The 27,957-nt window shown below is 60.2% G+C and overlaps 2 protein-coding genes across 6 annotated transcripts in view; both read left to right on the top strand.

Annotated features, from left to right (window-relative positions):
• The window catches only part of OGDH (oxoglutarate dehydrogenase), a 50,031-nt gene extending 45,121 nt beyond the window's left edge, over positions 1-4,910 (top strand). For all 3 annotated transcript variants that reach the window (XM_004582243.2, XM_004582244.2, XM_058678344.1), the window contains exons 14-23: positions 9-137; positions 228-378; positions 521-648; positions 737-915; positions 1,024-1,095; positions 1,542-1,670; positions 2,198-2,270; positions 4,178-4,341; positions 4,483-4,637; positions 4,716-4,910. In XM_004582243.2, coding sequence (XP_004582300.1) covers positions 9-137; positions 228-378; positions 521-648; positions 737-915; positions 1,024-1,095; positions 1,542-1,670; positions 2,198-2,270; positions 4,178-4,341; positions 4,483-4,637; positions 4,716-4,836 — 1,301 coding nt within the window. In that variant the 3' untranslated portion in view covers positions 4,837-4,910. The remainder of the gene's footprint in view (positions 1-8; positions 138-227; positions 379-520; positions 649-736; positions 916-1,023; positions 1,096-1,541; positions 1,671-2,197; positions 2,271-4,177; positions 4,342-4,482; positions 4,638-4,715) is intronic.
• An 8,788-nt stretch (positions 4,911-13,698) lies between these two features.
• Positions 13,699-27,519, top strand: ZMIZ2 (zinc finger MIZ-type containing 2). Of its 3 annotated transcripts, none has more exons than XM_058678101.1 (19): positions 13,699-13,819; positions 19,786-19,897; positions 19,991-20,105; positions 20,345-20,547; positions 20,666-20,849; positions 20,939-21,199; positions 21,320-21,502; positions 21,972-22,040; positions 22,232-22,400; positions 22,989-23,133; positions 23,219-23,429; positions 24,018-24,123; positions 24,245-24,402; positions 24,732-24,799; positions 25,421-25,489; positions 25,652-25,893; positions 26,205-26,374; positions 26,453-26,695; positions 27,254-27,517. In XM_058678101.1, exons 2-19 carry the CDS (start codon positions 19,848-19,850, stop codon positions 27,359-27,361), a joined length of 2,754 nt encoding a protein of 917 aa, XP_058534084.1. In that variant the 5' UTR covers positions 13,699-13,819; positions 19,786-19,847; the 3' UTR covers positions 27,362-27,517. The 3 variants fall into 3 exon arrangements, with proteins under 3 accessions (XP_058534084.1, XP_058534085.1, XP_058534083.1); XM_058678100.1 differs by lacking the exon at positions 13,699-13,819 and adding an exon at positions 14,030-14,175 and having other exon boundaries at positions 27,254-27,516; XM_058678102.1 differs by lacking the exons at positions 13,699-13,819; positions 26,453-26,695 and adding an exon at positions 13,917-14,175 and having other exon boundaries at positions 27,254-27,519.
• Positions 27,520-27,957: the final 438 nt, after the last annotated feature.

The raw sequence follows: 27,957 nt of genomic DNA, 5'->3' as shown, positions 1-27,957 counted from the left end.
CCCTGCAGGCTTCTTCACGCTGGACGGACAGCCCCGGAGCATGTCGTGCCCCTCCACGGGCCTCCCAGAGGACGTCCTCACACACATTGGGAACGTGGCCAGCTCGGTGCCCGTGGAGAACTTCACCATTCACGGAGGTAACCGGGCCAGGCTGGCCCTGCAGCAGAGCTGGGCCGGGGAGCTGCCACGCAGCCAGGCCTGCGGCACTGAGGGCTGTGTGTTTGCAGGCCTGAGCCGGATCCTGAAAACCCGCGGGGAGCTGGTCAAGAACCGGACCGTGGACTGGGCTCTGGCTGAGTACATGGCGTTCGGCTCGCTCCTCAAGGAGGGCATCCACATCCGGCTGAGCGGCCAGGACGTGGAGCGCGGCACCTTCAGGTGACACTCGGGACACGCCTGGGGAAACAGTTGGGCATTCTGGTGTTCCGGTCATGCCTGGGATAGGCTCCCATTGAGGGTCGCTCGAGGCAAAGGCTGTGGCAGCTGCAGCACATGCTCATGGCTCCTTGTTCCACCCCAGCCACCGCCACCACGTGCTCCATGATCAGAACGTGGACAAGAGGACCTGCATCCCCATGAACCACCTGTGGCCCAACCAGGCGCCCTACACAGTGTGCAACAGCTCACTGTCCGAGTACGGCGTGCTGGGTGAGCCCCTGCACCCACAGCCCCCGTACCCGCAGCCCCTCCCGCCACTGCTGACAGCCGTGACGTGGCTCTCCTTCCTGCCCCACAGGCTTCGAACTGGGCTTCGCCATGGCCAGCCCCAACGCCCTGGTGCTCTGGGAGGCCCAGTTCGGTGACTTCCACAACACAGCACAGTGTATCATTGACCAGTTCATCTGCCCTGGACAGGCCAAGTGGGTGCGGCAGAATGGCATCGTGCTGCTGCTGCCCCATGGCATGGAAGGCATGGTGAGCCCAGGCTGGGTGCTAGCCTCACATGGCATGAGCAGCGAGGGTGAGGCACTGAGCCAGTGGGAGGGCAGAGGGTTCCCGAGCCAACTCGTGTGTCTGTTCTAGGGCCCGGAACATTCTTCTGCACGCCCAGAGCGGTTCCTGCAGATGTGCAACGATGACCCAGATGTCCTGCCGGTGAGCAGGGCAACTGGCAGGGACGCTGGGGAGCAGATCCCGTTGGGTCACCCCGAGTGGTCCTTCCCTGGCTGGGACCAGGGGACAGCAGATCCCCTTTACCTGCTGCAGTCCCTTCATGTGAAGCTACTGTGGACACACCCAGTGTTGCTGATGGCACGCTGTGGGCCCAGGCTGACTGGACAGGGATACTTTGGGGCAGTTTAACAGATTTTGGGAGCTGAGCCAAGGCTGCTGGGGAGTGGGGCTCTAAGGAAGATCAGAACTGTTTGTAGGTGGAATTGTGTCTCCTAAAATAGCATCTAGCAGAAGTTCCCAGCAGCGGATGGCTCAGGGATGGGCCTGCTGAGCTGCAGGGGGTTGTCCCCAGCTGGGAGAGCACATGGGCCCCCCAGTACCACCACAAGGCTCAGTGCTGCCCGGCCTCTGGCCATCCCTCCACACAGAACCTCAATGAAGCCAACTTTGACATCAACCAGCTGTATGACTGCAACTGGGTGGTCGTCAACTGCTCCACGCCTGGCAACTTCTTCCATGTCCTGCGCCGCCAGATCCTGCTGCCTTTCCGAAAGCCGGTAAGTGGCTTGGCGTGGCCTTGCCCATGGTGCCCACTGCCCAGGGCCCTGACCTGCAGTGCTGTCACAGGGCAGGGCTCTGTTTGGGCTGCCTGGGTGGTGCCTGCAGGGAGTACAGGAACCATGGGGTCAGGAGACTGGGTTGCCCCAAGACAAAAGCAGATATAGGCCCCAGCTCAGAAAGAGGAGGGCAGGGACAGCAGGCAAGAGGGATGGCAGGTCGGGGGTGCTGAGTGCTGGGAGAGAGAGTGGCCCAGACAGGGAAGGGGCCCGGGGAGGGCCAGGTTCCCAGCAGCCCATGGGTTGGTAGCACAAAGTGGTCCCAGTGCTGAGCCTTGTCATAGCCTTGTGCCTGCAGACTGCCTGAGGCTCCAAGCGGGGCAGGGGCTTACCTGACGGGGCTGGCAGTGAGGGCTGAGCCGCTAGGAAGGATCTGCAGAGCTGGGGCTGGCTACACTGTGTCCTCAGGCCCAGCCTAGCCCCTGTGCCCCAGGGCTGTAGAACGCCAAGGGCCTCTTGTCTTGCAGCTCATCATCTTCACTCCCAAGTCCCTTCTGCGCCATCCTGAGGCCAGGACCAGCTTTGACGAGATGCTCCCAGGTGGGTGGCAAGTGCGCCCCACTGCTGCTCTCTGGGCTCACTGGGCTCATGTTGGAACTTCCCTAGAGCTTTGCCTCATTTTTGGTCATGGGGGAACAGGTGAGTGTCAGCCCTGCTGCTCATGGCTGCTTGCCCAGTGACGGCAGCAGAGGCAGGGCTACAGGAACACTGCTGAGCTGGCGTGCCGTGAGACTGTGCCAGAAGTCTGTGGGTAGACATAGGGAGCAGGTGCTGGTGCTCATGGGAACCCCAAGCTCAGCTGCTCACAGCTGCCAAGCCTCATTGGCCTCAGGGCAAGATGAGCCCTCCCCCCCCCCCAGTTTGTTAATGTTAAAACATATGGAACCTAAAATGCACTGCTAGTGCCTGTGTCCTGGGACATTCGGTTACCCCAAGTACCCTCATGGCTGTACCTCCTGCACTGCCCTCGGCCCTAGAACTTTGCAGTCCTCCCAGGCTGGGGTTCTGTCCCCATCCAGTTTGCTCTGCCCAGCCCCGAGCACTTGCCATCCTTCTTGCCTGCTGTCCCTGCCTGGGACTGTGGGAATCCTGCAGTATTTTCTTTCTGTGGCAGCGTTTCCCCCTGTGTCCATCCTGCATTACCAGGATATGGAGAGGCACCGTGAGTGGACACTAGGTCACTGCTGTGTCCCACAGGGGCGTGTAGGCCTTGCAGCCAGCCGGCAGCTCTTTGCTGTGCACTTAGAAGTACTTGTGGAAGCTTGGAGAGGTTCTGTTTTAGTCTTTTGTGCAAGTGCCAGGCCACGCTCTGTCTGCAGCCGTGGCACTCGCAGGTCGGCTTCCCTGTTCTCCGGCCAGCAGTTCCTGTCCTGCTGGTGTTCCTAGTGGCTGCCCCTGTGATGGATGTGCCGCCATGACCTCAGGCTGCTGCTGGCACTCGCATCTTAGCACCTTCTGTGTGTTAGTGGTCATTTTGCCATCCACTTTGAAGGAATGTGTGCCCACTTTGGAACCCAGTGACTGGTTGAGTTGCAGAGTTGGCTCTGTGTGTTGCGGCTGTTGGCCCTTGTCGGGGGTGTGGTTTCCTGTCTTGAGACAGAACTCCGCTTTTCCTGCACTGTGAAGTCTGTTGCCTCTGCTTGGGTAGTAACCAAGAAATCATTACCAAGTTCATTTTTATCAAGTTTTTCTATTTTTTTCCTCCCAGGAGTTTTAGAGGTTTAGCTCTTAGGTGTAGCACTGCAATCACTGTCCTTTTAGAATTAATGTTTTGCACTGTTGTCAGTGAGGTCCACCTGTGCCTTTGTATGCTGGCACCCAGTTTCCCCAGCAGTTTGTCAGAAGTCATTGTCGCTCCCCTCCCACCTCTGCTGGGCTCAGTGCCTGGCTGTAGGGCCTTGGCTGGACAAGCAGGGTTTTGTCCTCAGCTGTCAGTTCCATTGGTCAGCACCAGGAGCACCCTGCCGGGAGTGCAATCACAGGCTCTCTCATGAGTGGCTGGGCCCCAACTGTGGGAGCCAGGAAGCAGGCACTGGGACATGGGGCCATCCTGAGCACTTGTGGGTGAGCCCAGAGCTGTGCATCAGTCTCTCCATCATGTAAGGCATTCACTGTGGGTCCGCAGGTGACCTCCTCATGTGGAGATTTGGGGATTCTGTCAAGAGTGCCAACCCCTTTCCTTCCCTCCAGAGCTAGAGTGTAGCCTCTGGCATGAGCACAATAGACACAGGGTGGACTGGTGACCTCAGAGACCCTTCACGTCCAGGCGGCACCGTGGGCTGATGGCCGGGCCAGCCCTAACTGGGCGGTTTCAGACAAGCCTGAGCTCTAGGAAGCTGTGGGCAGAGGGCATGACCTGCCCTGCCTCTTGGGGCCCCTTTGCTGACAGCAGAGGCAGGGTAGGCCCTGGAGAGGAACCCAGCCTAGCCGTGGGGATTCTCTCGCAGGAACCCACTTCCAGCGGGTGATCCCGGAGAGCGGCCCTGCCGCGCAGGACCCAGCCAGCGTCAAGCGGCTCCTCTTCTGCACCGGCAAGGTGTATTATGACCTCACTCGGGAGCGTGCCACCAGGGGCATGGCTGAGCAGGTGGCCATCACACGCATTGAGCAGGTGAGAGTGCAGCTGCCCCCTCCCAGGCCGTAGGCCCCTGAAACCTCCAGGGGCCTGGAGGAACCATCACTCTTGCCCACTCCGGCTGGGCAGCGCCTCCCGGCCCTCCGGCGTCCCCCTCACCAGCCTGCTCTCGCGCAGCTGTCGCCGTTCCCCTTCGACCTGCTGCTGAAGGAGGTGCAGAAATACCCGAACGCCGAGCTGGCCTGGTGCCAGGAGGAGCACAAGAACCAAGGCTACTACGACTACGTGAAGCCCAGGCTCCGGACCACCATTGACCGTGCCAAGCCTGTGTGGTGAGACCCTGGCCATCCTTCCCTGGGGGGGCAGGCCCAGCCTGTACCAGCTGCCACCGTCGCCATTCCCTTTGGCAGGTACGCCGGCCGGGACCCAGCAGCCGCCCCCGCCACCGGCAACAAGAAGACGCACCTGACGGAGCTTCAGCGCCTGCTGGACACTGCCTTCGACCTGGACGCGTTCAAGAAGTTCTCGTAACGCTCCTGGGGTGCGGGGCCACCACTCCCTGCCCCATGCTGCCCTTTGCTTTCCCACTAAAGAATAGTGCCTGAGCGTGCCCACACTCTGCCCTCGATGCACCCTGCTAGGATTTAGGCTCTTGTGCCTGAGTGCCGCCTGCCCCCTGGCTCCCAGGTCGAGCCAGCTGTCAGGCTGGGGGATGAGGGCCAAGAAGGAGTCCCCTCCCCCTCAGCTCTAGCCTCACCTCACCCCTAGCACCACCCCTCAGGCAAAAAAGGAATCCAGTGTGGCCTCCGCTTGTCACCCATGGGACTCAACCTCCTGCTGGGAACAGGGATTTGTCTTCCCAGAGCCACCTCTTAGGGTCGAGGGGGCCACTGCAGGGGAAACTGGGTGGCCAGGGTGTGGCTTGGCCTGATCTGGCCCAACCTGTGCTACCCCTCAGGGGTCCGGGGCCGTGCATGGGGGCCATGTCCCACTCACTCCTAGCGGCTGGGCAACACCCTCGGTGCCCATAGCTGAGCACTGACTGCCCCGTCTCCGTCCCACCGACCACCCTCTGTCCTGCCGCCCCATTCTGGCCGTGTCCTTGATCCAGGTGGAGACTTGCAATGAGTCCTTTTCCTTGCTGTGCCAAAGCAGGTCAGGAGCAGGAGAAGGGGAGGCGTGGCGGCCCAGGACCCACTGCCTCAGCCTCACTTTGACCTTCACAGGGACAGATGTGATTATTTATTTTGGTTAAGAAAAAACAAACATGTTTGCATTGCATCGGCTTGACCCATAAACTAAGTGTTCAGCGTCCATGTGTTCTCAGCTTCACCTCCTCCTGGGGTAGCAGGTGTGCAGGCCGCAGTGAGTGGGAGGGCTGGGGCCTTGCTTAGAGCACCACTTACTAGGGTTGCTGCGACAGAAAGTGCCAGATTGAGTGTGGTGGCAGCGCTTCCTGGGCAGGTCTGACCCAGCTGCTCAAGCTGCAGCCGCTAGGTCACAGGCCGTGACTCCAGGTGGCGGGCTTGGTTAATCTTTCTGGACAGTCTGTCTGCCTAGTGTGCCTCACATGCTGTGCTGGCGTGCAGGCCACCCTCGCCTGCCCTTGAGAGAAAGTGAGGAGCAAGAAGTGCTGCCAGGGGCTTTGAGGGCATGCGGCTAGAGCAGCAAACTGGGAGGCTGTGTGGGGCTGATGTGTGGATGGTAAGGAAGTGGTAACCTGCACCAGCTCACAGGCGCCACCTGTGGAAGTCAGGCATCGGAGCCCCATGGGCTACTGGGGATTGCCAGGACCCAGACACCAAGCCCCGTGGCAGGTAGGGGCCACGGCAAGCTGCCCGCTGGCCTACAAGCACACCAACCACCAACTCATTCCAAACCCGCATACACAAGGTGTTCTCGCTAAGAGCCCAGGGAGTGGACGCCAACACAGCTCTGTGGCCTGGCATGTCTAGATCAGCAGGACAGCCAGGAGGAAGCGCTTCTACAAAGGCATCTGATCCTCCAGCCAGCAGGTCACGTGGGGACCCCGGCTCGACCAGTTCCAGGGTGCACACTGCCACATCTTGCACACTGATCCTGAGGGGACTGAGCTGACCTCAGCTGGGGTCCTCCCCACCCTGCCCCTGCCGTAGTCTTGCCTTCCTGCCAGCTCAGCCCATGGATGAGCATGGTGGCCAGGTCCACCCAGGGCTACTGGAAAGGGCTTGTCAGCCTCGGAACCTGCCCGGACCCCATCCCAGGTCCTGGCCTTCCCATGGGAGCCATGGGTCTGCCAGCCGCCGGGGGGAGGCCCCAGGGTGCTGGGAAGGACTTGCACCTCTGCTGCCCAGGGCTTCCTCCAGGGGTTTGTCTGGTCCTGCAGCTCGGGCTTGCTGACTGGCCTTGAACTGGTTGTGGTGATGGAAATGAGTGTTGAGGGTGGACTCGCTTTCCCTGGTGGTTCACGTGCCTTTTTGGAGTGCCAGTTACTCCACTTGCAGCCAACTACCTGCGCACATGGCAGTGTGCTATACTTGCCTTACCTGATAGGGAATGACAGGATGATATTCCACCGTGGATAGGGAGCACATCTCATTGATGCACTTGCCCGTCTCTGGGCACGTAGGCTGGCACCACACCTTGGTTTTCTGAGCTAAACCATGTGAACATCCTAGTGTGGATGTCTCCTAAATGTGCTCTCAGCTGTGTTGTGTTTGCTGCGTGCCCAGTGATGGAAACGCTGGCTCCAGCAGCCCCTGTAGTTCAGATGCTTCTAGGTGCACACTGTTCATAATGCTGTATGCCTCTGTAGTCCCAGAATCGAGCTGTGGTCCTCACTCCCCTGTTGCTCGCAGCATGCATCCTACTTTGCTGCTCACAGGGAGGGAGAGGATGAGCTGCTGCTCACAGTAACACTGCTGCCCTTTCTGCCGGTTCTTCTGGAGACTTGCTATAAGTGTCCAGGACCAGGACAGGGCCTGGCAGAAGCCAGAAGCTGAGAGCTGCAGCCAACTCCAAGCGGATGACTGGGCTCTGAGGATGTGCAGCATCGCTGCTGCCTCCTGCAGGCGGAGCAGCAGAAGGCAGGAGCCGCATGCTGGTAACGGGCGCCTGCGTCCATGGCAGACACTTGAATCAGGGCTGTGTCTCGTGTCGCTGCTGTGGCTCTCACACATCTGTAACTGAGCACAGCCAACACCAGCTCCATTTGGGGAGGGCTATCTCGGAGCACGGGTTAAAGCCTAAAGCCAAAGGTGGTATAGGCCCCACCTCTACCCAGAAATACAAATCCCCTTCTGGGAAAACCCAGAACTATGCCTCTTAGATTGTGGTCCACTTGCAGTAGGCTGCCTCTGGTCCCCTTCCTTCCTGCGCCCTTACAGTGTGTTCAATAGTGCTGGCTCAGTTTATTCCACCTGACTGCTCTGGAGAGCTCTTCAGCCACCTGCTCTAGAAGCCTTTTATCATCTCTCACCAACATGCCTCGGGGTGTGTTTGTGCTTGTCAAAGCAGGAAGTCTGTGAACCCAGACTGTCTTCCTAATGACCAGTGGACTGGGCAGCGACTGAGACAACAGCTGTCAGAGTTAAGAGGGAAAGTCCAGTTGTGGGGTGTTTCGTGTGGACTTGCAGCCTGGAGTTACCCCATGGTTCACTGCCCAGATGGCCACAACAGCCAGTTCTGGGTTGAAGCCAGGAGCCCAGAACGCCATAGTAATCTCAGGTATCTGAGTATTGCAGCCTCTGTAGGGTTCAAGTTCAGAATCAGAAATCCACACAAAACACTTCAAAGAGGCTTTATTGGGAGCACTCCCAGGCGAGGTCCACTGGTCAGGTTTAGTGGGCCAGAGAAGTTGCGCCCAGGGGACAAGAGGGGTTGTTTTTACTAGGGATCTGTAAAGGTAGGGGTGGGCGACAAAGGAATGTGCCTTATCTGGTGCCAGAGTGTCCTAAGCTCCCTGCGACCTTGGTGAACCTCACTGCTGGCTAAGAAGGGCTGCTTTCTCCCGATGCAGCCTTTTCAGTCACCTCCTAGGCGCCCCTCACCCACTCCAGCTGGGCCTTACAGCCTCCACCCCTGACTTCCCTGGCACGTTAATGAAAAGCTGGTCTGGATGTTGTAAAAGCTGGATTAACACTTCACCCAGCACCGGCCCCTTTATCCTGCCTTTTCATGGGCTCCACCCCAAGGCCAGTAATCTAAGAAACTAGTTCCAATGAAAGAAGTTCCCAAAATAGAACTTGGTTGCCCTTAGCCAGCTGCCTTCAGCCGGGTGCTGTGGACTGCTGGGAAAGCAAGGGAAATGTCCACTTGTGAGGGCAGCTCCCGTGGGCGGGGGAAGGGCTCGCTGTGAGGGTGACCTGCCACTGGCTGGCCTTGTCTTGACATCCCTCCAGGAGTACATCTCTTTCTGTCCCTACATCAAAACAAGCCATTCATTTTAGAAAAAGGCTTGTTTAAGGGCACAGATCTGGAGATTCGAGTCTGGGCTGGGAGGTCCCATTGGCCTGGTGTTGGGTGAAAACAGCAGACAGGAAGCAGAAGTGTCTGCAGAGGGCATGTCTGTGACCGAGGGCCAGGCCTGCACGTGAATGGCCGCGACTTCCCACCGGCCTGCTCTTAGCCTTTGACCTTGAGGCGTCAACTTGTGCAGCCTGGGGCCCGGGGGGCAGCAGCCCACGCCCTTCGCCCAGACTGCATGCATCGCTCCCACCCCAGCTGGTCCAGTGTGAGCACGTCCAACACTGAGACTTGTAGCAAATCCTGCAGACTGCGAAAGAGCAGCAGTTGGAGATCCTGTGTCCACTGCTTCACTCCCCAGAGCCAGGAGCCCAGACCTCCACACAGGGCTCCCCAAAGCCAAGCCTCGGTGCCTGGGGTTGTACTTGTGGCTCTTGGTTCCTTTAATGCTCCTCCCAAACTGCGACACACCCACAGAACAGGCAGTCACAAGGGACATGTGAAAGGTTTTTGAGGGTCCAGCGCAATGGCTAAATCCTCATCTCGCCAGTTCCAGGATCCCACGTAGGCACCAGTTTGTGTTCTGGCTGTATCACCTCCCTCCCAACTTCCTGTTTGTGGCCTGGGAAAGCAGCAGAGGACAGCCCCCAGCCTTGGGCCGCTGCACCCGTGGGAGACCCAGAACAAGCTCCTGGATCAGCTCTGCTCTTGCCGTTGCAGCCATTGGGGGAGTGAACCAGTGGGTGGAAGATCTTTGTCTTTCCTTCTCTGTAAATCTGATATGTCCGATAAAAATAAATTGTTTTAATATATTTTCAAAGATTTTTTTTTTCGCAAAGTCAGATTTATATAGAGAGAGAGCAGGAGAGAGAGAGGAACGTCCATCCAATGATTCACTCCCCAAGTGACGGCAACGGCTGGAGCTGTGCCAATCTGAAGCCAGGAGCCAGGATCTTCTTCCAGGTCTCCCACACTAGTGCAGGGTCACATGGCTTTGAGCCATCCTCCATTGTCTTCCCAGGCCACAGCAGGGAGCTGGATGGGAAGCGGGGCCACTGGGATTAGAACCAGCACCCATATGGATCCCGACGTGTTCAAGACCAGGACTTTAGCTGCTAGGCCATTGTGCTGGTCCCTAATTTTTTTTAAGTTGTTTTTGTGAAGGCAGATTTACAGAGAGAAGGAACAACAAAGAGAAAAAAATCTTCCACCCGCTGGTTCACTCCCCAAATGGCCACAATGGCCGGAGCAAAGCTGATCTAAATCCAGGAGCTAAGAATCTCTTCCAGGGCCCAGTGCCGTGGCCTAGCGGCTTAAGTCCTCCCCTGAAAGCGCTGGGATCCCATATGGGCACCGGTTGTAATCCCGGCAGCTCCACTTCCCATCCAGTTCCCTGCTTGTGGCCTGGGAAAGCAGTCGAGGACGGCCCAAAACCTTGGGACCCTGCACCCACATGGGAGACCCGGAATAGATTCCAGGTTCCCGGCTTCGGATCGGCATAGCACCAGCTGTTGCGCTCATTTGGGGAGTGAATCATCGGATGGAAGATCTTCCTCTCTGTCTCTCCTCCTCTCTGTATATCTGACTTTGTAATAAAAATAAATCTTATATATATATATATAAAAAAAGAATCTCTTCCGGGTCTCACACGGGTGCAGTCCCAAGGCTTTGGGCCATCCTCTACTGCTCTCCCAGGCCACAAGCAGGGAGCTGGAGGGGAAGTAGAGCAGCTCAGGCACAAACTGGTGCCCATATGGGATCCCAGCACCTGTAAAACGAGGATTTTAGCCACTGAACCATTGCACTGGGGCCTATGTGGTGGCTTAACGAACTATTCCTCTGCTTGCAAACAGAGTACCACAAATCCTGCTTTTGTGGACTGTTGAAGACTGTGAGAAACCCAAAATTTGCTGCATGACACAGGATGGTGTAAGCTGCAACCTGTGACCCTGGCCCCCAAAATCTGAGCTCCAGTTTGCATCCTGGCTGCTCTTCTCTTACCCAGCTCCCTGCCGATGCTCCTGGCTGGGAAAGCAGTGCAAGTAGCCCAGGTGCTTGTGGCTCTGCCCCCCATGTGGGAGACCCAGAGGGGCCTTGCGGCTCCTGGCTGGACCCATTGCAGCTGCTTGGGAAGTGAACCAGGGGAAAGATGCTCTTTCCCTCTCCCTTCGTCTCTGTCATTCTGTCTTATAATTAACAAGACAGGATATAGAGTTGCAAGGCACAGCATTTTAGTTCCCCCAAAACATCCTGAAAGACAGGCTACTCACTCATTAGCAAGCCAGTCGATCTGCACAGGAATGCCCATAGGGAACGGCTCCACTTGTATCTAATCTTGAACAAGCCCAGACCTTGCTGACCCAGATGTGGCTCCAGACCTGGCTACAGCCTCCGACCAGGGGAACTTCCAGCAGGAACAGCACGTCCTGCTTGGCTGCACCCTGGATAGGGTAGTACCTTGAGGGCTGCTGGAGAGACAGATGATAGTGTTGAGTGAAGGGTCCTGGATGAGAACTAAGATTCCGCTTCTGATCCAGCTCCCTGCAAATGTGTCTAGAAAAGTAGTAGAAGATGGTCTAACACCTTGAGCCCCTGCATCCAGTGAATCCTGTCCTAAGCCAGACCAAGCTCTGGCTGTTGTGGCCATTTGGGTAGTAAGTCATTATTCAAAAACTTTTTTTAAAAGATTTATTTTTATTGGAAAGTCAGATATACAGAAATGAGGAGAAACAGAAAGATCTTCCATCCATTGATTCACTCTCCAAGTGACCACAATGGCCGGAGCTGAAGCCTGGAGCCAGGAGCTTCTGGGTTTTCCACATGGGTGCAGGGTCCCAAGGCTTTGGGCTATGCCTTCACTGCTCTCCCAGGATACAGGCAGGGAGCTGGATGGGAAATTGCAAGGTGAGGATTTAGTCATTGAACCATCATGCTGGGCCCCTATGTATGTATGTAGAAGGCAGTTACAGGGAGGGAAAAAGAGATTACCCTCCATGTGCTAGCTCATTCCCTAAATGCCTGCAACACCTGGACTGGGGCCAGGCTGGAGCGGGGGTGTCAGAGACAGGCCAGTGTCTCGGTGCTGCCTGACCTGCCACCCTGGAAATCGCTGCCTGGGGCACTGTGGCCCTTGGGGGAAAGCAGCTATTTCTACAGAGTGAGGATTCTCACTCCAGGTGATGTTAGCAGCAAAGGATCCGGAGGTAGTTTTGTCGCGGGAAGACTTTCCTGACCATGCAAATAGTGAAAAAAGAAAACGCGGTGAGCACAGGGCCTAGGTCTCTGGTGCTCCCTCCCCATTCACCCAGGGCTCCTCTGGGTGGGCAGTGGCTTCCTCTTGCTTTAGCTGTCTTGCACAGGCTCTGGCTCCAACATGGTTACATTGTTGCCTGTTGAGTCATTTCCTCCTGTTTGGCCCTCCACCTGCCTCTGAGGTGGGAGCCTTTTTGTCCTGGCCCCTGGATCAGAGCAGGGCTCACACAGCCCACATAATCCTCTGTCCAGCGAAGCAGCAATTCCCTAAATACAGCACCAAGGGGCCGAGGGTGCCATCAGCTCGCAGGAAAGACAGCTCAGCCGTGGTGAGGCCTGGCATCTCTGGCTCCTGCGGAAGGGATGGGTCAAGTGTGATTGAACCACTCCCTAGGGAGTCCTCTTCAGCCACAGGAGCGGTGAGGCTGACACCTGCCACAACAGGGGCGTACCCTAAGAAGCAACACTGTAGGCTTCACTTCGGGACTTGGACTTTTTTTGTTGTTTAATTATTTGAAAGGCAGAGAGAGAGGGAGGGAGAGACAGATTTTTCACCTGCTGGTTCACTCTCTAAATTGCCACATAGGGCTGGGTACTGCAGCGGGGTCTCCCACGTGGGCGACAGGGACCCAAGTGCTTGGCCATTCTCTGCTGCCTTCTTGGCGCATCAGTAGGGAGCTGAATTGGAACTGGGGCAGCTGGGACTCCAAATCACATTCCACATGGGATGCTGGAGGCCCATGCGGCAGCTTAACGCACGGAGTCACAGGCGCTCCAGGTCAGTCAGGTCTTAAGAGACAGGGATAGGACTTGGCAGCGTGGCCTAGTGGCTAAGGTCCTCGCCTTGATCCCATGTGGCCGCTGGTTCTGGTCCTGGCAGCTCCACTTCCTCTCTGTCTCTCCTCCTCTCAGTATATCTGACTTTGTAATAAAAATAAAATAAATCTTTAAAAAAAAAAAGAAAAAGAGACAGGGACAGGGGAGCTCGGCGAGGCATTGGCGTTGTGGAGCATGGGGTTAGTTTGCAAGGCCAGCGTCCTACCTAGGAGTTGGTTTGAGTGCTGGTTGCTCCACTTCCCACCCAGCTCCCAGCTAACAATGTACCAGAGAAAGCAAGGCGGACAGCCAGGTGTTTGGGCCCCTGCACCCTGATGAGATGCCTGGATGAAGCCGCCGGCTCCGCGGGGCTTCAGCGGGGCCCAGCCCCGTCGGGGCGGTCATCCAGGGAGTGAACCTGAGGGTAGAAGCCTCCTTCTCCTGTCTCTCCAAAGCTCTGAACGGAATCATCCTTCACAAAACCTGTGGTGGGGACAGCCAGGTCTCCTGGGGGCGCGTGGGTGTGGCTCAGCCACCACCCGCTCCCAAAATGGCAGCTAGGCTCGCCTGCCACACACACACACACACACACACACACACACACGTAATCTTCCCACAAGCAGGGAAGGAGATGTGACAGCGCCAAGGCCATGAAAGAGCCGCACTCCCCGCGGGGACCTCCAGGGCTCCAGGAGGCATCTCGGCCGAAACCAGAGCGGCCTCGGCTGGGGACCCGCCCGCCCCGCCACGCCCCAGCCACGCCTCCGACACCTGGCCACGCCCTTCGAGACGGGTCTCGGCTCCTGGCCCCGCCTCCACCGCCTGGCCCCTCCCCCTGTTCCGGCCCCGCCCCCGGTCCCAACCCCTCCTCTCCGGTTCGGTCTCGGCGTCACGGCCCCGCCTCCTCCGCCTGGCCCCGCCCCTGCGTCCCCGGCCGGCCCCGCCCCCGTCGGACAGCGAGCAGGAAGCGCGGGTCGGCCCCGCTGACGCCGCGGTCGGACAGGTGTGGAGGGGCAGGGGGCGCAGGCCACGGTCTGGCAGCCTCTCTCGCTCATCTGGCCTCCCTCAACGCAGCCTCCCCCGCCACCCTGGGCCACTGCGGCCTGCAGGTGCCTCCGCTCGGGCGGTAGCTCGAGGCTCAGCTGCTCTGGTCTTGGAGGCGGGGCCGGCCGCGCTACGTCATGCATATGCATGAGCGGCGCGGCGGCGGCTCCATTGTGCCCTCGGAGCGGGCGGCGGCGCGATGGCGCGGGCGGCGGTCTCCCCCGGGCGGCGGGCGGCGCGGAGGGCGGGCTGAGCGCATGGAGCGGCGCGGGCCGGGGGCTGTCGCGGCTAGGGGCCGGGCCAGGCAGGGCGCAGGTGAGCAGGGCCTCGGGGGTACGGGCAGGTGCGGGCGGCGGAGGCGGGCAGGTGCGGCAGGTGCGGGCCGGCAGGTGCGGTCAGTCTCCCGGGGCGCTGCCCGCCCGATGCTGCCCGCGTCCACGGTGGGGTTCGCGGCAGGGCCAGAGGCCGGGGCTCTGCCGCCCACCTGCCCGCACCTGCCAGGCGTGCGTCGGTCGTCTCGGGCGATACGGCCCCGTGGGTGTCGGGGTCATCCACCCCTTCTCCGGGCTTTTGTTGGAAACTGGTCCTGGGGTAGGGGCTGAGCATAGGATGCTGGGCAGGCCCTCGCCCCAACGTGACCGTTCTTCGCTCTGAGCCCCGGCGATCTCACCTTCAGGGTGCGTCCCGCTCCCACCCTGGTGCCCACCAGGCGGATATGGGGGGCCGAGTGACGCTGGCCTGTCAGCCTCCAGCTGTGGTTTTCGTGGGACATCGCTTCCCAAGTGATATCCCCAGCTCAGACTCGACAGTGCCCTTGTCCCTCCCTGAGGTATGGGGCCCTCCCCAACGGGCGCCTTGCTTACCCCTGCACCAGCCGTGTGCCCACTCCCGGCTGCCCTGGCCCCCTGCTGGGACTCTGCTCCCCCAGGGCGCTGGCTTGCTGCTAGTTTCAGAATGTCTGCTGTGTTGTCCTTAAGTCATTTTCGTTGTGGGGGACGTGCAAGGAACATGTGACCTGAGAAAACTGTGTGGTGGGCAGATAGGATGTGCAGCCTCACCGCTGAGTCCTGCGCTGAGCCCTGCGCTGAGCCAGGGAGGATGTGCTGGAACTTCTGGAAGCTGGGGCAGGCCAGAGAGCAGGCAGGTGCTGACTCTCAGGCAGGGGCCTGGGGCACCTGGGGACCCTGTGGTGACTGGGCACCTTCTCCTGGGGCTGGATACCAGTTGGACCCCCCCTGCCTGAGCCCAGTGACTCGAGCCTCCTGAAGCCTGGGTCTCTCCCAGGTCTGTCCATCAGTGTTGTGCTCACACAGGGAGGGGAGGTGGGTCTCCCACTTGTACCAAGGACGCTACTCCTGCCCCGCTCTGGAAGTTTGACTGCTCTGGGACCCTGAGGGAGGCCTAACCCTGGACTCTTGGAGTTCTGCTTGGAAACCCGTTGTGAAGGGCTGACCTGCTGCCCACCCGCCCGCCTGGGCGTGAGTCCATGGTGACTGTGTCCTGCTCGCTGTGTTGTGTGCAGAATGGGGACTGCTGTGGGCTGCTGGGGCAGAAGGCCTGGGCAGTTCTTGGCAGCTCAGATGTGAGCTGCCCCCCACACTTCAGTGCCCCCACCGGAAGCTAAGTGGCTTTCTGGGCTGATCCGGGCAGTCCCTCAGCCCTGCAGCTATGGGCTCCCAGCTGGAGATGGAGGTGACTGGGGACCACAGGGAGGCCAGGGCCTGGGGCCAGAAGGTGGGAGGAGGCTCTGCCTTCACAGAAACCTTCCCTGGTGGGGGGGCACGTGCCTGGAGGTGGGCCTCTGCCCCAAGGCCAGGTCGGGAGGGGGCTCAGCAGGAGCCCTCACGCGCTGTGCACAGAGTGAGCTCAGGAGGAACTGGGAGTGTCTGTGGTCGGTGTCCACAGCTGAGGCGCATGGGGGTGAAATTCCCCAGGCCCACGTGATCTGGAGGCTATGGGGCTCTTCACCACCCTGCGCCTGCCCTGTCACCCCGACCCAGCTCTCTTCCTTGCCAAGATCCAGGCCTCCACCTGTGGCGCCTGCACCCATAGCAGCCCCTGCCAACTTCGCTGCAAGTGCAAGTGTGGGCCCAGCCCGCCCTTTCAGCACCTGCCTGCCTGCCTCGCCTGGGCGCTGCCGCCCTGGTGACATGAAGTCCAGAAGTGAGGTGCTTCTGCTGTGCTGTTTGAGAGCTGCCTTCCTCAGCACTGTGCCTCTGGGAGGGGCCTACAGAGTGAGCCAGGCCAGCTTCTGCCTGGGGAGGGCTGGGGCTTGGCATGGCTCTTACTGGGTGACAGCTGTGGTTATATGCACGTGTGTCCTTCCCACTTCCCCCGGTGGTGGGATTTTTCACACTGCTACTCCACGTCCCAGAGCCCTCAGGGATCCCTTCACGAGCTGCCTCCTGCCACCTGCCTTCTCATACTCTCTCTTTTAAAAGCTTTGTTTATTTGTAAGGGGCAATTCTTTCTCCCTTCCTCTGCTCACATACACAGATCTCACATCTACAGTCACTCCCCAAAGGGCCCCAACTGAACCAACCCAAAGCCAGGAGCCTGGAGCTCCACCCAGGCATCCGTCGTGGCTGGCAAGGCCCTAGGCTGCTCTCCTAGGTGCATTAGCAGGGCACTGGCTGAGAAGCCGAGCTCTTGTGTGGGATGCTGGCACCTGCTGCCTCCTCCCACTTGCCCCAGTCTGGGAGGAGTTGGGTGTCTCCAGGGTGCTGTGTGTGTGTGTGTGTGTGTGATCACCTCACCCTCAGGCATCCCACGTGAGTGGCCTCCTTCCACCCACCTCCATTGTCATGGGTGCCCCTGTGGCCCTCTGTATCAGGGTGCTGGATACACCATGGGGGTTAACTCTTCGTCCACTGAAGGACATGGGGCTATGATGGTAACAGCAGCTGTCGGCATCTGGACACAGGCTTTCATGTGAATGCTGGTCCTCAGTGCTCTCAGGTTGACATGTGAACATGCAGGTGCCAGGTTGTCGCATAAGAACAGAGGCTGGAGCTGGAGGCCGGTATGCAGGAGGAGGCCAGAGCTGGACGTCGGTGTGAGGGCGGGAAACGGGAGCCAGAGGCCAACGTGAGAGAGGCGACCAGACTTGGAGGCCTGTGTCAGGGAGGAGGCTGCAACAACCAGAGCTGAGCCGATCCAAAGCCTGGAGCCAGGCCTCTTCCAAGTCTCCCACCTGGATTCAGGGGCCCAAGGTTTTGGTTGTTCTTCCACTGCCTTCCCAGGCTACAAGCAGGGAGCAGGCTGGGAAGTGGAGCAGTCGGGACACAAGCCGGCATCTGTATGGGATCCCAGCACTGGCAAGGCAAGGATTTCAGCACTGAGCCATCACACTGGGCCCAGTCAGCACCTCTGAGCAGTCAGTGATGTCGCCATCGGTCGGCCTGTGGTGATGTGACCCTGGCTCTAGCCAGAGAAGTGGCCCCTCTCTCAGGGGCTGCCTGTCCTCTTCGGCGAGTCTCTGCCTTCTGCCTATTGCTAATCGGACTTTTTTTGTTTTATGTTTTTTTTAGTTTTGACAGTTATTCACGTGATGTGCATATTAACCCCTTGTTAGATATGTGGCTTGCTTGTCTTCCTTAAGAGTCTTTTTTGGTGGGAAAAAAAATTGAAAGAAGGGCCTGGCTTGTTAGCATAGTGGTTAAAGTCCTCAGCTTGCATGTGCTGGGATCCCATATGGTCACCGGTTCTAATCCCGAAAGCACTGCTTCCCATCCAGCTCCCTGCTTGTGAACAGTCGAGAACGGCCCAAAGCTTTGGGACCCTGCACCCATGTGGGAGAGGCTCCTGGCTTCGGATTGGCTCAGCTCCAGCCATTGCGGCTGCTTGGGGAGTGAACCATCAGACAGAAGATCTTCTCTCTCTCTCCTCCTCTCTGTATATCTGACTTTCCAACAAAAAATAGCTATTAAAAAAAATTGAAAGAAATGCAAGGTTACAGAGAGGGAGAAGCAGGAATATCCCACCTGCTAGTTCACTCCCAGATGGCACCAGCATCCAGAGGTGGGAGCCTGGTAAGTGGTCTCCCACATGGGCTGCAGAGTCCCCAGTGCCAGGCCATCCTTTCCTGCTTTCCCAGGCATATTAGTAGGGAGCTGGATCTGAAGTGGAACATCTGGGTCTTGAACCACAGCTCATGGGATACAGGCAGTGGTCTATCCCATTTTCCCCAAGAGGGTCTTTCCCAGAGGAAGAGTGGAATGAGAGAGAGACAGACAAGTCTCCTGTCTGCTGAGCCTTCCCTCAGCTGTGTGCCATGGCGAAGGCCAGGCCGATGCAGAGAGCTGGGCACTCAGTCCAGGCCTCTGGAACCATCATCTGCTGTTTGCCCGGTCTGCGGCAGGGAGGCCGGGCTGGGCTCAGGGTGCTGTTTGCCCGGTCTGCGGCAGGGAGGCCAGGCTGGGCTCAGGGTGCTGTTTGCCCGGTCTGTGTCAGGGAGGCCGGGCTGGGCTCAGGGTGCTGTTTGCCCTGTCTGCGGCAGGGAGGCCGGGCTGGGCTCAGGGTGCTGTTTGCCCGGTCTGCGGCAGGGAGGCCGGGCTGGGCTCAGGGTGCTGTTTGCCCGGTCTGCATCAGCAGGGAGGCCAGGCTGGGTTCAGGGTGCTGTTTGCCCGGTCTGCGGCAGGGAGGCCGGGCTGGGCTCAGGGTGCTGTTTGCCCGGTCTGCGGCAGGGAGGCCGGGCTGGGCTCAGGGTGCTGCTCTCAGGGCACCCTCTGTCTGGATGATATCCTATGGGTCGGTGCTTCCTGAGGAATCACACGCGTCAAGGCTGAGGGTCCTTCACCTGCCCTGGGTGCTGACACGGTTTTTTCCCATGCTGCTCGGAGGGCTCTGTGCTCTGTGTTGTGTGTGTGTAGGCTGGTGTCTATCAAGTTGAGCTGTGCCAGCCCAGGGTTGACAGAGCTATGCATTCAGCTCACCCCGTCATGGCTGATCTGCCTTGGTAGGTGGCTCTGCGCTCTGCCCTATTGCAACCATAGTTTCTACCACAAGTCCTGAGGTCACGTCCACTGCCGACCCGGGTACCAGCCTTCTCGGTCCAGGCCACGCTGCCCTGCCTGTCTCCCTGCTTTACCCCCAGGGCGGAACTCAGCAGAAGAGGGGCTGGCAATCAAGAGTGGCCTTGCTACAGAGCAGAGGCCTGGCCCCTGTGGCCAAGTGGCACCTCCGCGATCTTCCCACTGGCCTCCAGGTCCTGGCTGTATGTGTAATTGAGCTTGGGGTGTGGCAGGTCTCACTTCTGAGGCTGCTGAGCTGTGGGGAGAGCCCGAGGTCAGCACCAGGACAGTCCTCCCCGACAGAGCTGGGGGCTGGGCCAGCCTCTCTCTCCTGGGGAGGCCTCATGAGTGCTGGGGTTGTGGTGACAGAGGAACATGCCTGTGGCAACCTTGCAGCCCCCAAAAGGTGGGTGTCCACGCTAGAACCTGTCCTGCCGCGGGGCCACCCAATAGTCAGACCCAGCGACTGTGGACCTAAGGCAGTGCCAGCCAGGGCTATGGGAGAAGATCCAGGGGGCAGCTCGGCCTGGCAGACGGTTTGCTCCTGGCAGTGTTAGAAGGCATGGTACTTGGAGTGTCACAGCCTGACAAAACGTGGACATCAGAGTGGTCCAGCAGGTGCGAGTCCCCCTGGGGCAGTCCACCTGCTATGGGCCCACTTGGCTGGTCAGCCCATGCGGCAGGGGTGCCCCATGTACCCGACTACCACCATCACTGCCTGCCTGCAATTGTGGGGCACAGACTTGTCCCTGCCAGGGCCAACCCCCCAGCTGCTCTGTGTTCTGTCCCAGCCCTGTTGGGAATTATTAGGGGTGTCACAGGAGGACCTATCGGGTTCAGATCCACTCCCCTCAGTGTGGGAGGGGAGCGGGATAAGGATGTGGTATCAGCGCCCTTCCCTCCTCTTTAGCAGCCAGAGCCTCCGAGTCCCAGTTAAGGTCCAGCCGACCTAGCCTGTAGGCTGCTCTGTCGCCAATGAACTCGATGAATCCCATGAAACCTGCCCTGCCCCCCGCGCCACACGGGTGAGTGTGGGCTCTCGTGCCCACCCCTCTCAGGCCCTGGGCTCGTGGGTGCCTGGGCCCCGGCCCCGGCCTCACTGGCCGCTCTCCCTGTAGTGATGGTTCATTTGCATACGAGCCTTTGCCTTGGCAACAAGGCGCCACTCAGCCGGCCGGCTCGCTGTCTGTGGTCACTACCGTGTGGGGTGTCGGCAACACAGCGCAGAGCCAGGTAAGCACTGAGTGTGGGTGTTGGGGGCTGGTTTGAGGTGGGACTCCCTGAGCCATTGGATATTATCACGTCTCAGCTGCGCCCACCTGGCCTCCTCCACAGGCTATTGGACTTGCTGCTCACCCATCTCACCCCTCAGGGATTGCCCTGGCAGGCCTCTGAGTCCCCAGCTCCTCAGGGTCACTGCCTGAAGCAGGTTGTTTGGCAGGTTCCCTTTGGTGATTGCTGCCTTCTTCTAGGTTTTGGGGAACCCCATGGGCCCTGCGGGGAGTCCCCCTGGCAGCTCCATGATGCCTGGTGTGGCCGGCGGCAGCTCTGCCTTGACCTCCCCGCAGTGCCTGGGACAGCAGGCGTTTGCTGACAGCGGGGCCAGCAAGGGCTATGTGCAGCAGGGCGTGTACGGCCGCGGCGGCTACCCCAGTGGCCCCAGCTTCAACACCGGGTAAGCCCAGCAGGCAACACATCAGATGTGGCCTCTCTGCTTCCCTGCCAACCCAGATGGCCACAGCAGAGAGACTGTGGGTCCTGGGGTGAGTATGGCTGTCCTGTGTCTCTCACAGGTATGCAGGTGGTGCAGGGGGCCTGGGCCTCCCTGCCCATGCTGGCCGGCCCTCCACTGACTTCACACAAGCGGCTGCGGCTGCTGCTGTGGCTGCAGCTGCAGCCACGGCCACTGCCACAGCCACAGCCACCGTGGCTGCGCTGCAGGAGAAGCAGAGCCAGGAGCTGAGCCAGTATGGCGCAGTGAGTCCCGGGAGCTCCTCCCATAGGAAGGGGGGGGGTCACAGACCCATCATGCACAGGGCCTGGACATTCCTCTTTTTCTCTCCCAGATGGGGCCTGGGCAATCCTTTAACAGCCAGTTCCTGCAGCATGGAAGTCCCCGGGGGCCCAGTGTCCCCGCTGGTATGAGCCCGGCAGGCATGGGAGGGGTGATGGGCCCAACTGGCCTCTCGCCCATGACCGTGAACCCCACCCGGGCAGCAGGCGTGACACCCCTGTATGCAGGGCAGCGCCTGCCACAGCACGGCTACCCCGGGCCTCCCCAGGCCCAGCCGCTGCCCCGACAGGGGATCAAGAGAAGCTACTCAGAGGTAAGTGCCCAGGTTGCCTGGCCCAAGGCTGCAGTGACCGCAGCTTCTATAGCAAGAGCACGATACCCGCCATGCCCAGCACAGGGCTGGTGCTTCCTTGGCCTCATGCCTCTCCTGCAGGTGTATCCAGGGCAGCAGTACCTGCAGGGAGGCCAGTATGTGCCCAACACTGCTCAGTACGCTCCCGGCCCCGGGCAGCCCCCCGCGCCCCCCGCCTCCTACCCTGGGCACCGGCTGCCCCTGCAGCAGCAGGGGTTGGGCCAGTCCCTGTCTGTCCCTGGCCCCGCAGGACTCCATTACAAGGTAGGGCTGGCTCTCCTGGGCCCGCGCTAGGCTCTGTGCCAGTTGTACCCCAGGGGACCCTGAGGCAGGGAAAGGGACAGGGCCCTGTTTGCCCCCAGAAGTTCTGGCCACCACAGGGGCATCTTGCAGTGGGGGTCTAGTCCTGCTCTCCCTTGTGTCGGGGCATCCCTGTTCACACAGAGATGCCCTGTGTTTCATCTGGGCCCCTGGGGGAGCGCATCCTTTGGGCGGAGGGTGGGAGGAGGTGATAGGTGGAGTGAAAGTGATGTCTGTAGCCCCTCCCACAGGAGCAGGCAACACTGTGTTCCAAAGATGTGGTCTTGACGCCCTTGCTGTGAATGAGCAAGGAAACGCAAGGCATGTAAATGAGGGCCCGGCACCCCACATGTGCCCGGCTTCCAGCGCCAGGTCCAGAGGCCTGGCTAGTGCCAGCTGGACCCCCAGGCACACACAGTTTTCTCTCCCACAGCCTACAGAGCAATTCAACGGGCAGGGTGCCAGCTTCAACGGGGCCAGCGTCAGTTACAGCCTGAGTGGGGTATGGCCCTGGGCCGGACAGATGGGCTGGGAGGCTCACGGGGTGGGCACAGTGAGAGAGGCACCCAGGCAGCAGGACTTGTGGGTACTCTGCCTAACACCCCTGGGACAGCTCGCGTCCCCTGCTGGGGCTCCCTGAGATCTCACAGACCCTATCCCCCTGTCTGCCTTGATGTGTGCTTGACCCTACAGCCTGCTCGGTCCATCCCTGGCTACCCCAGCTCCCCGCTGCCAGGGAACCCCACGCCTCCCATGACTCCCAGCGGCAGTCTCCCCTACATGTCCCCGAGTCAGGAGGTCAAGTCTGCCTTCCTGCCTGACCTCAAGCCAGGCTTCGGCCCCCTGCACCCATCCTCCTCGGGTGAGTGTCCAAGCGGTGCCCAGCCGGGGCGTGAGCGGGGACGGCCAGGCCTTCAGAGAGGTGTCCAGGGAGGTGCTGGGGCTGGGGGCAGCCACTTGCTGCTGGAGACAAGCCCAGGATCCTGTCTCCCTGAAGTCCAGCCATGCCCTCACTGCCCTGCACTTGTGGTGGAGGCTGTGGTGGGCTCTAGAGAGGCGCCAAGTTGGTCTGTAATTTCAGGGACTTTCTGACTCTCCCTAACCCCTGATTCTAGTTCAGAACCTCTGATTTTGGGGAGATGGGGGAACTCCACAACACAGAGGTCAGGGTCCAGAAACCCTGGGTAGGCCACAGGGGTTGGCAGGTGACCCCCCACACGTACACACACATCAGCCATCGTTTCTGAAAGCACAGGGATGCCATACCTGCAGGCCATGGAAAGTCTTATTACCAGGACAGATGAGGACACAGTGGACCCAGCCACCTAGGCAGGTCAGGACACTGGGCCCTCAGCTCAGGGTGTCAGGGAGAGGCACCCAAATCCCCGTCAGGGACATGTCTTGGCAGGGCGGGCTGTGGGCATGCCACTTACACAGCATCCCCCACCAGGGAGTGGCCCCTGTGACGAGCTGCGGCTCACCTTCCCAGTCCGGGACGGAGTGGTCCTGGAGCCCTTCCGCCTGCAGCACAATCTGGCCGTGAGCAACCATGCCTTCCAGCTGCGGGACTCGGTGTACAAGACCCTCACGCTGAGGTGAGTGCCACGCGTCCGCCTCACGCCCCAGCCCGCGCCCACCCTGGCTCAGCCCCATCCTCCACCCCACCCCCACCCCACACAGGCCTGACCTGGAGCTGCAGTTCAAGTGCTACCACCACGAGGACCGACAGATGAACACCAACTGGCCAGCCTCGGTGCAGGTCAGCGTCAACGCCACGCCGCTGAGCATCGAGCGCGGAGACAACAAGACCTCGCACAAGCCGCTCTACCTGAAGCACGTGTGCCAGCCGGGCCGCAATACCATCCAGATCACCGTCACGGCTTGCTGCTGTGTGCGTGCACGCCCTGGGCCTGGCCTTGCAGGAGCCGCCTGGCGGCGCCCCTCTCAGCCTTTTCCTTGCCCCTTGAGAGGAGCTCTCGCTAGCCACACCCGAGCTGCTGTCCACTTAATCTACATTTAGTAGGTCTGATGACCACAGGCTGCACAGAAAACTCAGCGAGTTCTAAGTCCCCAACTCTGAGGCGGCACTTGTGTCATCTGAGGCAGAGCCATGCTGGGGGGAGGGCCCCACTGCTGAGTGCTGGGGCAGCCCAGCCAACCCAGGCCCGAGCTCACAGCTGGGCTGCTACCCGTGGGGAAGCTGGCGTCAGCAACGGGGAAGCTGCTAGCTGGGGCTGTCCAGGTGGCCTGGGTGCTTGTTCGGACAATGGCGAGGGCCAGGTACTGATTGGCCAACAAGTGCGGACAGCATGACACAGCTGTAGACACAAGGATGAGGGTGGATGGTAGCACAGGCTACCTCCCTGGCTCCCCTAAGGGGCATCAGAGGCCTCGCCCCCTCAGACCCCACCTCTCCTCAGCCCTGTCCTGACACGTGCATGTGCACACACGCCTGACAGGGGCCCCGCTTGTGTTGCAGTCCCACCTCTTCGTGCTGCAGCTGGTGCACCGGCCAGCTGTGCGCTCAGTCCTGCAGGGCCTCCTCAAGAAGCGCCTCCTGCCTGCGGAGCACTGCATCACCAAGAGTGAGTGCCGCTCTCCTGGGCTGGGGGTGGAGCAGGGGCTGGATCCATGGGCTGGTGCCCCCTCCGCACACTCCCCAGCTGGGGATCGTCTCCTGACAAATCCTTTCCCGATTGACATCAGTAAAGCGCAACTTCAGCAGTGGCACCATCCCCGGAACCCCGGGTCTCAATGGAGAGGACGGTGTGGAGCAGACGGCCATCAAGGTGTCCCTGAAGTGCCCCATCACCTTCCGCAGGATCCAGCTCCCTGCCCGGGGCCATGACTGTCGCCACATACAGGTGGGTGGTCATGGCAGAGCATCGCCACAATCTGTTGCTGCCAATTTTTTTTCAAGATGTATCTGAAAGAGTGATGGAGATGCTGGCTGACTCCCCAGATGGCCACCACAGTCGGGAGCCCAGACCACCACTCGGCTTTCTCATGTGGGTGGCGGCCCCCAGAGCACTCAAGCTGCCTGCAACACTGTGCTTCCATATGGGCGCTGGTTCAGGTCCCGGCCGCCCCACTTCCCATCCAGGTCGTTGCTGATGCACCTGGGAAAGTTGAGGGGAGCTGCCCAAGTGCGTGGGCTGTGGTGTGAAATGGCCGCTTTCTCACCTTTCCACAGTGCTTTGACCTGGAGTCGTACCTGCAACTCAACTGTGAGCGGGGGACCTGGAGGTGCCCTGTGTGCAAGTGAGTCTCAGAGACGCCATGTCTGTAGGGAGAGATGCCTGTGGCTTCAGCTTCCAGGGAGGTGACCAAATATGCAAGCCTGTGAGCCTATGGTGTCAGCAGCATACAGGATGGTGTGGCTCCGGGTGCAGACCTTGCAAGGGTGGCCTTGCTCTGGTTTACCTGTCGTAAGACCAGCTCACATTGGGTCATCTCATACAGTTTCACCTCACACAGTGGCCTTTCTTATCCATAAAACACTTCATATTGTCACCTCAGGCAGTATCTCACAGGGCCGGTCAGCTCATGTAGTCACTTCATACACTCGCCCCAGAGAACATTAGCTCAGTCACCACATGCGTGGTTAACTTATAGTAACCCTGCACAGGATCCCTTCGCACAGTCACAGTTACCCAGCACCGACCTCAGCCACCTCACACAGGGTCAGCTTACAGTGTCGCCTCAATCACCAAACACACGGTCATCTCATACTGCTCTCTCAGTCACCTCACACAGACCTGTCTCATGTCGGGCTACCAAGCACAAAGCCACCACATGCAGGTCCCAGGACTGAGTGTCAGGGCCTGTACCCAAGTAAGATTGGGCAAGGCCCCTGAGCCCTGTCCTCTTTGTTTCCTGCAGCAAGACAGCGTTGCTGGAGGGCCTTGAGGTGGACCAGTACATGCTGGGCATCCTGATTCACATCCAGAAGTAAGTGCCCCTCTCGCTGCCAGCCCAGCATCTCTGGCTGGCCTGGCACAGGTGGGAGATGGCTCTGTTGAGACCACGGGTAGTGGCTGTGGGCCCCGGGGAAGATGCTGGGCAACGCGCCGGTGTGGGTATGTGTGAGTGACCACCACACGTCCTCCGCAGCTCCGACTATGAGGAGATCACCATTGACCCCACGTGCAGCTGGAAGCCCGTGCCCGTGAAGCCGGACGTGCAGGCCAAGGAGGAGCCCGACGGGCCCGTGCTGAAGCGCTGCCGCACCGTGAGCCCCGCACACGTGCTCATGCCCAGCGTGATGGACATGATTGCCGCCCTGGGCCCCAGCGCCCCCTGTGCCCCCCTGCTGCCCCCTGCAGCCCCCGCCCCCAGCGACTACCCCGGCCAGGGTGAGTTTAGGTCCTGTTCCGGCCTTCACCTCAGACGACCTGAACAGTGTCCTCACCTACGACCGTCACCATGAGCCCATCTCTGCTGTGGCCTAGGAACCAGGCAGTGGGACTCCTTAGGGGGCAATTAGGGGCTGGTGGCTGGCAGGCCCCACGGCACAGTGGTGGTGACGGCAAGCGGGCCCCCAGGCCTCCGCTCTGGAGAGCGCCTGAGGTCAGCTCAGATGCCTTTCAGAGAGCACGCCCACCTTGTCTGGAGCTCCCTGAGCCCTGGCGCTTTCTCCAGCTGAGCCCCTCCCATCCGCTTACAGGTTCCACCTTCCTGGCGCCCAGCACCTTCCCTGAATCTTTCCCGCCTGCCACTCCCAGCACCCCCACGGTTGCCGAGTTCACCCCGGGGCCTCCCCCCATCTCCTACCAGTCTGACATTCCCAGCGGCCTCTTGACACCCGAGAAGTCAGTGCCCTGTCTCCCTGGCCAGGTCAGTACCAAACTGAGGGCCAGAGAACCCATCTCACGGGAGCCCCAGCCTCTCCCATCAAGTGCTCTCTATCCACAGATGGCCCCCGTGAGCCACCTGGACCCAGCGCACAACCCCGGGCCACCAGGGCTGCACACCTCCAACCTTGGAGGCCCCGCACGGCCTCAGCTGCACCATCCGAACCCTCCCCCAGCATCCCGGCAGCCCCTGGGCCCGCTGACCTCAGGCCCCGTTGGCGAACTGGCCTTCAGTGCTGCCACAGGCGTGCTGGGGCCCCCCAGCATGTCCGGGGCAGGGGAGGCTCCAGAACCGGCTCTGGATGTGAGTCCCAGGCCCTGGGCTGTGGGCTCGAGGCACCTCAGGCAGGCATGGCAGGCAGGGCTCAGCCTTGGGCTGGAGGCGGTTTGGGCGGGCACAGCAGTCAGAGCATGACCCTGGCACCATGCTGCCTGCTGCAAGTGGGGGTTGAAGCTGGCTCCTGGAGCGTGAGCCACGGGGTGGTCTGTGTGGTATCCGCAGCAGGGACTTAGCTGCAGCCAGCCACCCAGTCCTCAGCCTGACTCAACCTGTCATTTGCTCACCTATCTGTGAGCTCAGACTTGGTGACAGGGGAGACAGCTGCCGGTCCATAACTCCTTATTCAGAGGCATAAAATAAGAGCAGCATGAGGCAGGAAATCCTCGGGCTGTGGGGTGCTGCCCTCTGCATGGGCCCGAGAGAGTTCCACGGGGCTGCCTTGCAGGCCTGTGCACCCTATAGCACTCGGCCAGGTGCCCTTCCTCTGAGTGTCCTGGGAGTCTGTTGTGAGGCAGGCCAGATGGCCGCTGGGCACGGCAGGCCTAAGACCCCCAAGCCGTTGACATGTCACTTTGCCCCCAGTTACTCCCAGAACTGACGAACCCTGACGAGCTGCTGTCCTACCTGGGCCCGCCTGACCTCCCCACCAGCAGCAACGATGATCTGCTCGCTCTGTTTGAGAACAACTGAGTCACAGATGACACCGTGCCCTGCCCTCCGCCCCAGCCCCGGGGGAAGCCCCGCCAGGGGAGCCCCACGGGATGCCCAGCCAGGGGATCCCTACACATACTTGGATGGCCTGGGGCACCCCAGCCCTCCTCCTCCTGAGATAGCCCAGGGGAGCCTCTCATAGGCTGTGGCCTTCCCTTCCCTAGACTGGCTTTGCCACAGAACAGTTCTGGCCAGGGCCCTGCCCACGTCCCCAGCCAGGTCCACACACTCCTTGCCCCCTGACCTCACAGTTCACGCCTCGTCCTTCACTCCTGCCTGCTCCCACCCTGCCTGCGTCTTGCCCACAGTCGTCCTTCTGTCTGACCCTATCTCAGCCTCAAAGAGCAGGTGTACAGTAAGGCTGGGCCTGTGGCTCCAAGAGCTCCATGGCTCACTGGCCACCGAGGACCTAGAGCCGTTTCCCACCCTGGCCGGCCATGTGCATCAGATCCCCTCACCCGCACAAGCCAAGGCCAGGGCGAGGTTGCCACAAAGCGCAAGGGTGAACCTGCGCAGGGACCCCAACAGCTGAGGCAGGGGGCCCTCAGGCTACCTGCTGTGGTGCTGTCCCTCGC

The sequence above is a fragment of the Ochotona princeps genome, chromosome 20 (genome assembly GCF_030435755.1).
Source record: "Ochotona princeps isolate mOchPri1 chromosome 20, mOchPri1.hap1, whole genome shotgun sequence".
Taxonomy (NCBI): domain Eukaryota; kingdom Metazoa; phylum Chordata; class Mammalia; order Lagomorpha; family Ochotonidae; genus Ochotona; species Ochotona princeps.
The sequence above is the reverse complement of the archived record's forward strand: the minus strand, read 5'-3'. Positions and strand labels throughout refer to the sequence as shown.